This window comes from Triticum aestivum, chromosome 5D (assembly GCF_018294505.1).
Source record: "Triticum aestivum cultivar Chinese Spring chromosome 5D, IWGSC CS RefSeq v2.1, whole genome shotgun sequence".
Classification (NCBI taxonomy): Eukaryota; Viridiplantae; Streptophyta; class Magnoliopsida; order Poales; family Poaceae; genus Triticum; species Triticum aestivum.
In genome coordinates this window covers 440,236,399-440,249,994 of record NC_057808.1, presented here as the reverse complement: position 1 = coordinate 440,249,994, position 13,596 = coordinate 440,236,399, and the positions used below count along the sequence as shown (strand labels likewise).

Genomic DNA, 13,596 nt, shown 5'->3' with positions numbered 1-13,596 from the left:
GCATCGGTAGCATCACAAACTTCGGTGCACCAGATATTTTCCTTTTCACTAGATCCTTCGTGTAAACACTAATGCACTGTTGAGATGATTATTGTATTTTCTCACCCATTGTTAGTAACATGGAATGGGTGTGGTTCACACGATGCTCGGTGATAAACCACCCATTGTCTTGTGACCTTGACAATTGAATGATAGCCGGACACTCGGCCCGCAGTACTGCCTCGCTCAGAAATTGCAGTGCCACGACACGACAGACACTTCCGCACTTGCGCCGTTCGCCCTCTCCTGCGCGGACGGCTACACCGCGCCGGTCGACGTCGCTCCGGCCCGCCCCCGCCTCCCTCCTCCTCCTTCTTCAGCGTCGATCCTCATCCGGCCTCGCCCACCGGCGGTCCTCCCCGCCCTGTCTCTCGCCGTCCTTCCCCGTCCCACGACTGCCTCATTCGCCCGGTCGCGTCGGGCGCCCCCCAGCTGCTCGTCGAAACGCCGCAGAGGCGTTCGACCCCCTCCGAGCGTGCTAGGCGCGTCCCCGGCTGCTCCCGCGGCGGCGAAGGCGGCGGACCGGATCCCCATGGCGCAGGCCAAGCGGTACGTGTTGCGGCTCTTCATCTCGCTCAAGTACGTGACGGCCAACGTGGTGGACCGGCAGAGCGGCCGCGTCGTGGTCACCGCCTCCACCGTCGAGAAGCCCCTCCGGGACGGGCTGGAGTGCGGCCGCGCCTGCAACGCCAAGGCGGCCACCGCCGTCGGCGAGGTGCTCGCCATGCGCCTCCGGGTGGACGGCCTGGCGCACGAGCCCATCCACGCCGACGCCGTCAAGGAGGTCGAGAAGAAGGGCTTCAAGAACCGCACCAAGGTCTGGGCCATCCTCAACGCGCTCCGCAGCCACGGCGTCAACCTCCACGTCGACGACGACGGCGACCATATGCGGCATGTCTGACGAGCATCAGTGCGTTCCTTCTTCTAAATGTAAGGGTGTGTTTGGTTGAGGAACCAAATGGAACGGAATGGAATGGTTCCATTCCACAGGAACGGGTCCATTCTATTTCTGTGTTTGGTACGAACAAAAAAGTGGAATGGGTTGGTTCCGTTCTCGTGTTTGGTTAGCGAGATGGAACAGAAAATGGAACCACATAAAATTCAAAAATTTGGCAGCATTTCATTTATATTTTGAAGAAAAACAAGATGACAACATATATACTAACAGGAATCACACATATATGACATAAACCAAACACAAACTGAGGAGGAACAATATATTAACAAGAAGAGCTTTTTGTTTCCCCGGCCACGCTGAGAAAGGTAACCACGCAGGGCTCCTTCCCCTCCCACTCCAAAACAGCCCAGCAAAATCTCACAAATTCCTCTGAATACACAGGTGTAACCATCAGCGCTTTACATATAAAAGACTATCAAATAACAGAAGCAATCAGCCATACACGAGTAATGAGTTCACATACCAATCATCCAAAAGCAACCAAGTGCTGTACATCACAGAAGCACATATATATGAACAAATTGAGGAGGAACATGGCACAAACAGGAAATAAAATCTGCCCAAACATGAACATATACAAAGATATACAAAGGAGTAGTGGAAACCGTACCTTCCCTCCGCTGCTAGCTGCCGATCCAGACCTTGCTGCAGCACCTCCGGTCGCTCCCTCCTCTCTCGCCGCCCCGCTGAGTGGTAGGCTGGTAGCCGCCCCGCTGTTTCGTCGCTGCTGCTAGGTCGCCGCCAAGGTGCAGATGCGCGCCATCACGAAGGAGACGACGGGAGGAAGGTGAAGCCGGCGCCGGGGAGGGATGGAGAAGGCAGATCAAGAGAGAGGGAGATGCGGGAGGGTGGCGGCGCTAGTGCAGGGAGTTGTGAGAAGATAGGAAACGGGTGCGGGGCGGGGGGGGGGGGGGCGAGGCCTCGTTCCCTGTCGTCCGGTCGATTTCGAGGTATGCCTCGGTTCCGCATAATGAGGGAATATTCCGTTCCCTGGTACGGGTGGGTTCTGATTCGTTCGACCAAGCGAACGCGGGAATGGGCTGTGGGAATAGGTCGGACCCATGACGTTTTGCCCGGTGACAACAACCAAACACACCCTAAGATGCTAAATATAAGGTGCAGGCGTTTGAGTGCTTTGATTTCAACATGATGTTCGATGTTGCTTCACTGTTGTAGTTCTCTGCTCCCAACTAGTCTAAATATCCATGTTTCAAGTATGAAACATGACTTGTATCTAAACAGAGGTAACTTTGCAGTGTTCCAGAATCAGATTTCAGTAAAATGAAATGAAATGTGGTAACAAATGTACCAGAAGATCAAGTAGGGTCACTGCTGTAGTGGCATGGAAAATTACCTTCCATGACTTGTTGACACTTCAAACAAACAATACATCAGTTTGCTTTGTTGCAAGGTCATTGCTGAAACTAGACCTGTATCTAAACAGAGATAACTCTGCAGTGTTTCTAAATCAGATTTCAGTACGCTTTAAATGAAATGCACTTACAGATATACCAAAACATCAAGCAGGATAACAGCTGTAATGGCAGGAAATCTATACCCCATATGGCTTGTTGACAGTTGCAACAACAATGCAATAACATTAGGCTTCAGAGATGCATGGAAACCTCAAGAAAGTTTTATTTTGCATACTACCCCCTCCGTTCCCAAATATAAGTCTTTCTAGAGATTTCAACAAGTGACTACATACGGAGCAAAATGAGTAAATCTACTCTCTAAAATATGTCTACATACATCCGTATGTTATAGTCCATTTAAAATATCAAAAAGACTTATATTTAGGAACGGAGGGAGCAGGCAACAACAAGTTTTACACCGACGGACCATTCTCATGCTATAGAGTATAATGGCGAAAGCGTGGACTGAATAGGCTCACTCATATAGTGAGCCGACCGAGTGATTCTAGTTTCTTGTACGCGTGGAGCTGGATCAGAGCACCATCTAGGAGAGCCTTCTTGCCATTGCTGATCGCTTCTCTTGACTGTTTGAGCTCACACCTGGCAGCAGTCAGCTCATTCTTCAGGTTCCTCATCTTCAACGTGTCCCTGACCTTCTCGAGGTCCCTGATCTTCTTCTCAATCAGATGCAGATCCTTGTGGTCAGAGTGAACTCTTGACGTCGGTAGAGCCCTGGACAAGCGTTGCGGTAACGGTGAAGCTGAAGGCGGCGTGTCCCTGCTTCTTTTCTGCAAACAAGTAAGTAGCAGTTTAGTCCTAGTTGTGGAAGTAATTGTTGAAATAGGAAACAATTCACTCCCTTAAGTGGTGAAAACTGGCAGCGGTTCAAGTTAAGTGTTTGGACATGTAGAGCTTCATCTTGTTTTCTTTTTCCCCTGTTTCAAAACGGTTTATCCCAATACCTCTTTTTCTGGTTTCTGTTTCATGCAAGGTGTTTGTATCATCATTCTGGCAAGAACAGAGTACACATGATCCTTGTCGCCGTTTGCAGAGGATACTAAAGTACAATACATATCGCAGCTCCTCATTTGGATACTACACAAAGCTTCCTTCATTCTGCAGTACAAGTAGAAAAGAGGGGTGCCTACCTGCTTATTACGATTGTCAGACGGTCGACGAGGGCGGACAATCTTGACGTCCTTCCTTGTCTTCCTCTTGAGCCACTGGCAGAGCTCCGTCGGGTTCACCTTCGCCGCCACGGCCACGACCCCAGTGCCGACATCTCCCACCGACGTGTCAACCCCTGTCAAACCAAAAAATCAAGCAAAATGGATGTCGACGAGCGTAGGGAGAAAACAGGTAAACCAAGCAAGAGGGGTGCCCGTGACCTACATCATCATTTACCTTGACCCCGACACTACCTCCTTGCACAAAGGCCTCGAACCGAAACCCTTCATACGCAGAGTCTGCTGCAGAAATGGCCACTTAACCTTATCATAAGCCTTATCAAAATTCACTTTAAAGACAACTCCATCAAGTTTCTTTGAATCGTTTTCGTGCAAGGTTTCATGTAGGACCACAACACCCTTTAGAATGTGTCGCCCAAACATGAAAGCTGCATGAGTCGGGTAAACCACAATATGTGCAATATGTGTGAATGATTAGTCCCTACTTTGGTAAAAATCTTAAAATTGAGCAAAAGAATCGGTTTGAATTGCTCAATGCAAACCGCCTCTTTCTTCTTAGGCAGCAGAGTAATTGTCCCAAAGTTAAGCTTGAATAACTGAAGTTCCGCCGAAAAACCATTTGAACCAGATGCCTTATTATTTTTAATTTGTGTGATAGCCACGATCTCCGTAAAAGGAGCATTGAGCACCGCATTCTCTCGTAACTTAGCTCTCAGTGTCCATTTTATCTCCTCTTCTCTGCGAAGCTTCTCCTCAACCTCCCTTGTAGCCACGCTGATGGACGTAAAATTGCACCCCTCAAGACATAGTACGTGTACCCAACATTGTCCGACTATTTCACTGTAACCATAGTTTGTCTTGTCATCAATTCCCCGAGGCCTGGTGCAACAGGCTTCGGGGCTCTCAATGTGGTGTGCTACTGAAGTATCATCTGCTGCAAGTAGCAAATATCATCTACTCCCTCCGTTCACTATTATGAGATGTTTTACATATTTCAACATGGGAGTAGATAGAAATGAAAATGAGCGGACAAACACACAAAAACCCGTCTATATACATCTGATTTGAAAAAAAGATAATGAATAAAACATCTTATAATAGTGACCAGAGAGACTAGTTAGAGCAACTCTAGCAGACCCCGCAAAAAGGCTCGACCTGCAAAATAACTGCCAAAATGCGGGTCTGCGCGGAAAATCCCGCCCGAACAGACCCCGCAAACGCGGCCGGCCTGCAAAAACTTTTGAGGGGCGCGGCAAAATCTCGGCCCCAACCTGCGAATACGCGGGTTCCCCCCTCGCCGCTGCGGTGCCCCGCATCACAGAGAAGCGGTTGGCGGGAGGGACATTTTAGCCCGCGCGCCTTTCGCCACCTCCTTCCGCCGCCGCCCGCCTTTGCTTCCGCTCGTCCGCCGCCGGCGATTCCGGCCAAATCTGCGGGTGGAATCGCGCCGCGGGGCCGTTCCCCACCCTCCAGCGCCGATACGCTCCACCGACCCCCCCCCCCCCGGATCCGGCGAGAAGAGCCGCCCCCTCGTTGTTGTCGCCGCCGGGGATCGACCACCATCGAGCCCGCCCCTCGTCGCCGCCCGGGATCACCCGCCGCATCCGTCGCCGGTTAGTGTTTGTTTTGTGATGTTTGCGAGCGGTATGCATAGTTGATTGACGCGCCGGTATGCATGTAGATGGAATTTTGCCCTTGCGAGAAGTTCTTGCTCTCCGATTCGAACGATTCGGACGACTCGGATGTTGAGACCATGCTTGCGACTTTTCGGAAACAGACATTAGTGATGGCACTTGTCGTGAAGGAGCACGAAGACGAGAACCGGAAGAGGCAGCGAGGATCGACCGTCGGGCGTCTTTGCATTCCTCGGAATCGCCATCTTGGGAACGAGATGTTGATGCAAGACTACTTCGCGGAGAATCCAACATATCCACCGCACCTCTCCCGAAGAAGGTACCGAATGCGCCGATCCCTCTTTGTGAAAATTGTTCAAGCTTGCGAGGCAAATTGCCGGTATTTTACTATTTTACTCAAAGAAGAAATGTGGCGGGCTTAAAGGGATTTAGTGCATATAAAAAAATTCTCCGCAGCTTTGCGGGTGATTGCATATGGCGTTCCGGCTGACTATGCCGATGAGTACCTTCGTATTGGTGAAGATACTACAATTGAGTCAGTGCGTAGATTTGCAAAAATGATCATCCGTGTCTTTGGTCCTGAGTATCTTCGGGCACCCAACGAGGGTGACACAAAGAAATTGATGGCATCTAATGAGAGGGGAGGTTGACCTGGCATGCTAGGTAGCATTGATTGTATGCATTGGACTTGGAAAAATTTCCCAAAGGCATGGCAAGGAATGTATTGTGGCAAGTCTCGTGATGCAACAATTATGCTAGAGGCCGTAGCATCCGAGGATTTATGGATTTGGCATTGCTTCTTTGGTATGTCGGGCACTCTTAATGATATCAATGTGTTGCAACGGTCTCATTTGTTTGCTAGGCTTGCTAGTGGTGATGCTCTTGCTTGCAACTACACTATCAATGGACATGAATACACAAAAGGTACTATCTTGCAGATGGTATATACCCTCCTTGGTGCACCTTTGTCAAGAGCATCAAAGATCCCAAAACTAGAAAACATTGTGAATTTGCAAGGGTGCAAGAGGCAGCCCGAAAAGACATTGAAAGAGCATTCGGTGTTTTGCAATCTAGGTTTGCCATTGTGCGTGGTCCTGCTCGTTTTTGGGATAAAAGAACCTTCAAAAATATCATGACATGCTGTGTTATCCTTCACAATATGATTCTTGAAGATGAGAGAGGAATGAACTTGGAATTCTTCTACGACAATGTGAGTAGCGGTGTTAAACCAGCTAGAGACCCTAACCGCATTACAGCTTTTCTTCAGACATACAAGAAGATTGAAAATGCAAACACACACACTTTCAACTTCAGGAGGATCTCATTGAGCACGATTGGCAAAGGGCTGAACAGTGACTCATTTTTGTATTCATGACAAGTTTTGTATTGCATTATTTAAGTTTGCTTCGGTGATTTGAATAATTATTTGTAATGTGGATGATTATTGTATTATATATGTTTGATTTGAATAAGTATTTAGTTTGCTTTCGTTTGTTGTATTATGTTGGATTTGATGTTTGCGGGCCGATGAGATGCGGGATGCAATGATGCAAGAGCAGACCTCGCAAAGCTGACCCGTAAAAAAGCATATTCCGCGAATATAGTTTTATAGGGGTCCGTTTGGGGGTTTGCATTTGCGGCCGTCCGCGCCGGCCCGCAAAGGCCGTTTTCCGCGAACTGCAAACGCGTTTTGCGGGCCGGCGGGATGCGGGATGCAGCGGCGCAAGAGCAGACCCCGCAAAGCCGACCCGTAAAAAAGCATATTCCGCGAATATAGTTTTATAGGGGTCCGTTTGGGGGATTTGCATCTGCGGCCGTCCGCGCCGGCCCGAACAGGCTGTTTTCCGCGAACTGCAAACGCGTTTTGCGGGCCGGCGGGATGCGGGGTCTGCTAGAGTTGCTCTTAGTTCATATGTAAGACTAAACAAACTGATAATGTAAATCCTAGTTGTACGGTACTCAATCCATGGCCTGTTTGCTTTTGGGAAATATACAATTTTGCCATGGTTGGCAGGGGTGGCGCTAGGGGTATTCTTGGGTCTTCATGTGAATACCCATGATTCAAGTTGAACTATGATGTTTACAAAACAATGTTGATTTTGGCAAAACAAAACAACAATGATTTTGGCAAAATGAATACACATGAATACCCGGTTGCAAATTCCTGGAGCCGCCACTGATGGTTGGGCATGTTTACACTATGTATGCTCGTTCATGTGTCTACAGTATATTATACTTCATCTGCTAAAGCCTCGGAGGGTGAAGCCACAAAGCATAATGCTTGAAACCCATCAGATGATATCCTGTCGTTTCCACACCATAGGTGATACTTTGGTCTTCCTTCCGATAAATATGTTCGCCATTATCCAGTGCCAGCGAGTACGTTTCATCTCCCGGCAAGTTTTTTTCCATGAGGCGGGCATCAAAGTAGTAGATGTGGTTTCTCTCTTGGCCATGGTGCTCGGCACCCTCCGGCACATGCACCGCCTTACAACAGGTCAGATCTAAGAATAAGGCACAGTCACCAAAGCTCGTCACCTCTTCCCATCTATACTTATAATGCCAGTCAGTATCGATGTCAACAAATTTGAAGACCTTGAAGGTAGGCCCGCTGTTGAAGAACCGCCGGGTCCTTACCACCATGGACAGCTTGCCATGCAGCTCCAAGATGTTGCAGCCGTGAATGCGGATGTTGCGGCTTTGGACGGTGAGCCGGTGGGCTGCTGTGATCACCGGCGTGCCATCTCTTTTCGTTCCGATTTCAAACTTAACAAGTGTATTGTCGAACCTGAGACCATAGAGCGCACCATTGCAGAAGGCGATATCCAAGATCACGTCCCAATAGTTGCATGTGGTCCACTCGCCCTCCGGGCAGCCGCCAACTCTGCACAGCCCGATGCGGAACCGCCCTCTGATGATGGCGGCGAGCATGCAGCCGTTCGATGAGGTGGGCTCTTCGGAGAAGATGATCTTGGAGAACGTGGGTAGAGTGGGAAGTGTTGTCGAGGAAGTCATGCCCTCCGTCAGAGCAGAGATCATACTCTGCTTGCGAGAGAGGCCCACCTCGGCGCCGGTGAAGAGGTTCACGATGACGAGCAGGCTGTCATCGCACGCCGCAACCCAGCCGCCGTCGTGAGATCCGACGAACCACTTGTTGGCCGCCTTGTTAGGGACGCGGAAGGCTCAGCCGTCGTCAGGGCCGCACAGGTGCTTCTTCGCGCAGCGGGGGCTCGGCGAGAGGAGCAGCAGGGGGACTGCGGGAGCCGCGGTCGGCTGCCGCGACGAGGTGTCGCGCCAGGACCTGCAGACGGCGGCGAAGCGCACGCGCACGACTGTGGAGGCGAGCCTGGAGCAGACCGCGCTGAGGAGGTCTTCGGGGAGGTCGCGCCATCGGGCGTCGCCGGCGGCTGTCGTCGTCTGTGTCGACATCTGACAGGAAGCGAATTTCCACGTAGAATATAGTACGGCTTTTCGTACACAATATGCGTCTCTGGTAAGCGGGGCAGGAACCTAGAGAAACCAGCGCCGTGTCCGGCTTGTAAACGAAGAGTCTTCAGGCAGGTCCGGGTCCTATCAGGTTTTCTCTTCTCCTTCCGTTTCTTTCCGTGTCGGATTACGAACAGATATACGGTAGCAGCTAGTACTCGTGATCGATCCGAACACACGGAGATGTCGATGACGCAGACGGCTGCAGGCTGCGCCGGCGGCGGCACCAACCACAACCAGTCGGCCGCGCGGTGGTCCGATGGATCTCCCCGACGACCTCCTTGGGCTGGTTTGCTTCAGGATAGCCTGCCCGCACGACCGCGTGCGCTTCTCCGTCGTCTGCGGGTAGTGGCGTGCTGCCGCTGCGTCGCGGCAGCCGGCGCGTGCCGGACGACCCCCCTTCTGCTCCTCTCGCCGTGGAAAAACACGGGAACGAGCCACTGACTACAGCTGGGCCGTCCACGCCACAGGCAAGGCCGTTGACTACAGCTGGGTTGCGGCCATCGACGACCAGACTGCCTCTTACAGAAAATCATCTAGTTGGTTCAGCACGCGGTGCAAAACGGCATCGCGCGTCGCTTATTTCATGCCGGACAGCGACGACTCACGCGGACTTCCACCACCCGCACCTCCCCATTTGCTCCGGCGACCCGACGGCGCTTCCCCGGCCTATCCTCGCGCGCCGCAGTTGCTTCCTCCACGTCCTCTCGTTGCCGCCGCCCCTCGAGCGCGTCATTCCTCCGACGAACAGCGCCCGGCCGCCCACTGCCGCTCGGCGCCCACAAGGTGTTTGACAAAACGCTTGCAAGGTATGTATTGCTTCAACTTCATATTTTGTAGATGAATTTGGTGCATGTTGTTTGTAGTTTTATATACACTAGTTTAAATTCTATATTGTAGATGAGTTCGTCATATGATTCTTCCGACGAAGAATTTGATATTCAAGAGGAGGAGGACCTTGCAATGATCCTAGCCATGCACGTCAATAAAAAGCCAAAGCACGGTGGTTTGATGAATGGGTCGTCAGAAAATTTGGAGGGATAAGATCGATGTTGACAACAGATTGATGAGGCACTATTTTGTGGATAATTCCATATGCCCCGAGTCGTACTTTTGACGCCGTTTTAGAATGAGCACCGAGTTGTTCAAACGCATTGCAGAAAAATTGGCGAGGCATGATTAGTTTTTTCAACAAAGGAGGAATGCCGCCAGAGAACTCGGTCATAGCACCTTTCAAAAGGTGACAACCGCTTTGCGTTTGTTGGCATACGGTATTCCGACCGATCTAGTTGATGACCACTTGGCCATGGGTGAGAGTCAAGCCATCATGTGTGTGAAGCCGTTGAGAAAACCGAAAGGTAAGAAAAATCTTGATTTCCACAATGCTCAGGCGACGGCTAGGAAAGATGTGGAGAGAGATTTTAGGATTTTGCAAGCCCAATTTGCTATTGTGAGAGGACCGGCAAGATTTTGTGATCAGAAGATCCTTTGGTACATCATGAACGCTTGTGTGATCATGCATAACATGATCATCGAGAATGAGCGTGGGCAAGATTTAGACTATTCTAAGTATGAGCTCTTGGGACGTCCCATGTGAGTGCGGCGGAGGGCTGTGAGGGTGGCCCGATTTGTTACCTCCTATCAATGCCATTCGACGTGCTGAAACGCATGATGATCTTCAAAAGGATCTAATCGAGGAGTGGTGGGCATGGAATGGCCGATAAAACTAGCGATTTGTATGTTTGATGTTGTATTGTTGAACTATTTGTTTGTTTGTTTTTTGCAGGAAAATTTCCGATCTATTCATCTTCGGTCATGGCAGTACAACGAATATTAGAAATAAGAAAAATTATATCCAAATCTGTAGACCACCTAGCGACGACTACAAGCACTGAAGCGAGCCGAAGGCGCGCCGCCGTCATCGCCTCTCCATCGCCGGAGTCGGGCACAACTTATTGTAGTAGACAGTCGGGAAGTCATCGTGCTAAGGCCTCATAGGACCAGCGCACCAGAACAGCAATCGCCGCAGATGAAGAATAACGTAGATCAGAAGGATCCAACTCAAAGACACACGAATGTAGACGAACAACGACGAGATCCGAACAAATCCACCAAAGACAGATCCGCCGGAGACACACCTCCACACGCCCACCAATGGTGCTAGACACACCGCCGGAACGGGGTCTAGGCGGGGAGACCTTTATTCCATCTTCAGGGAGCCGCCGCCGTCTCGTCTTCCTGAATAGGACACAAACCCTAACAAAACTGAAAGAAACGACTAAAAACGAAGCCATCCCGCCGGCACTTGCCGAGATCCACCGCGCCCCCATTGCCCTAGGGCCACTGGAGAGGAGCGGATCTGCGGCGGCGCCGGTGGGAGGCAGAAACCCTAGCTCTTTTTGTGGAGGAGGAGGGGGCGGCGACTAGCAGGGAATGCTGTTGAACTATTTGTTGTATTGGAAGATAAACTATTTGTTTGAGTTGTAATAAATTGAACTATTTGGTTGATTTATTTTTTATGTGTTTGATCTTCTTGGTTCTATTTGAGTGTCAAACATTGTTTGTGCTGGGCACGAGCGTTTTATATTTACCGCGCCTGCTAGAGCTGCTCGCGCGCAATATTTAATAGCGGCCGCTAGAGCCAGCGCTCTGTTAGGCGCAAAAAATTGCTATTTCGGTGCTGTAAAAGTTATTTTAACACGGCGTGCGTTGCGTGTCTGTTGGAGATGCTCTCCAGACCCTACTTCCTCGAATTGTTGCATCATCGCCGCCATCGTAAAAGTTGGGTCCGGCGTTGCATTAAGCAGAGTTGGCGGCTGGGATGGCGAGTGGACCAGACGTCTTTGGCATCAGGGATCCATCACTGCAATGGTGAGCTCTATGTCCTCACGGATCACGATGAGCTACTAGTTAAAATTGAAGTCCGAACGAAAGGGGACGGCATGCAAGGACCCTCCATACTTGTAGACGATAAAATTTTACGGTTTGTGGAAACACGCAAGGAACCTCATCGTAAGAGTGAAGTTCACATTTCAATTTCCACTTGTTTCCCTTGTCTTCGGTAGCAATTTCGCAACCGAGGGGAAACGAGAACGACATATCGATGTGTATTTGGATACGTTGGCATGACACGGAAACGGATATGCAGGCTGACACCACTCTTATAAGAGGCGCCTGCGAAACTAGTGAGGACGAAACCACTTGGTTCAAGAAGAGCACTTGTCATGGATAAGCCGTTTTGACCCGCTAGTACTAAACTATTCTATGGTAGTGTTACTTGGTCCCCAAGAGCCGCTTACACAGTAGGTTCCTCTAGTTTAACCCCCGAGTTTTGGATTCCTATACCAACAAGTTGTTTGAGTCGTCAGAGTCCTTCTGACATCAGACACTTCTTCAATATCAAACTTCAACTGAAATTCCCAACACATCCCATTTCTAAAAGGTGCCCCCCATTCAACTACTAGTGTCAGACTCATCTCATGTTAGCCATTTTTGCTGTCCTTTTAGAGTTCCATAAGGTGAGTTCCATAGCTGTATTCTATTGTAGTTCAAGCACTGGTTCTGCTACACGTGGAAGCTAGTTATTTAAAGACCAGGTGTAAGTGTATGCTTCATTGCCTCACCAAACTTCATATGTCAGATGCTGCCCTTTTGTTGTATTTTCTGTGAGCTTAGTTTTTTATGGGGACATAGAGTGTAGTTATTGTGAAGGAACCAACATCGGTAAGGTGCATTAGGGCATCTTCAATTTATGTAGCCCCAGGCTTGGCGCCACCAGGGTTGTGAAAACGGTCGTGGTGTAAAAATACGGTCATGGCCTTAAATGCAAAATTATCATGTCCCCAAGTATTTGTTCCCCTTCTTCCTTCGATGCGCTAAAGATCATGTAGTCACCAAGTAGTGTTGCGAACCATTTCCAAATACAGGCCCCCGAAAGCTTTTTCATTTGAATGCACCCAGTGCCTCCAAAAGTCTTATGAAATGCAGATACTTGAAGGGAACAAAACCCATTTTTATGTACCGTATAATAAAATACAGATATCTATGGACATTCAGTTACATATGTGTTGATGAAAACCAATAACACATGAAGCGTAGGTAAGCTCAAAGATGAAAACCTTCACATGGTTGCTGGTCTTTCATTTTTTTTTTGTTGGGAAAACAGGCATTCTCATCGATTTTCATTAAATAAAAACGCCAATAGTCTTACAACATAGAGAAAAAGTAAGGAACAAAGAAAATGTCGATCTTCGATTATATTTTGAAGGTTCAACATGCTCAAATTATCCATCACGCTCGCTCTACCTTTAATTGTGTTGCATAAATAGCCTAATGCCATGATTTGCAACCCTTGCCGCTTGAGGAAGAAATTCTCCTTTGTGCGCAACATTCTTAATCAGGAAGAACATAAAAACACGACACGTAAAGAAAAATCCCGAGTCCTACCCATGTTTCCCCTGCTTCCCCCAAAATGATCGGACCACTGACGTTGGCATGTCAGTTGGTTGGTTTGCTATCCTGTATCACAAGATTTTTAAATGTCATTTGCATTGGCCAGTTTATCGGTTCATGTTTGCATGTTGTATTGGAAGGTTTTTTATCTTTTGTTTCGGTGATGATTTTCCTTATTTTAGTAAATCAGCAGGCTAATATCTAGAAACTAAAAGGATTGTGCATGCCATTTGTCCTTGATTATTGACCAATCTCAAGCTCCATTATGATCTATAGTCCCGCAAGTTGCAGCCTTGCAGGCTTCTCCATGTCACGTTTCTCAGTCTATGAGGAAGTTCATATTTATGAACTTGCTTTTTTCCTGTATGTGTATCTTGTGAGTATGACTTTACTCATGAAATTATTCTTTTGTTCTGTTTAGTACA

General features: G+C 49.0%; 1 protein-coding gene across 1 annotated transcript; it reads left to right on the top strand.

Annotated features, from left to right (window-relative positions):
• Window positions 1-208: 208 nt before the first annotated feature.
• LOC123125367 (50S ribosomal protein L18-like) lies at window positions 209-1,147 on the top strand. Its single transcript, XM_044545874.1, has one exon. It carries the CDS (start codon window positions 572-574, stop codon window positions 938-940), a length of 369 nt encoding a protein of 122 aa, XP_044401809.1. The 5' UTR covers window positions 209-571; the 3' UTR covers window positions 941-1,147.
• Window positions 1,148-13,596: the final 12,449 nt, after the last annotated feature.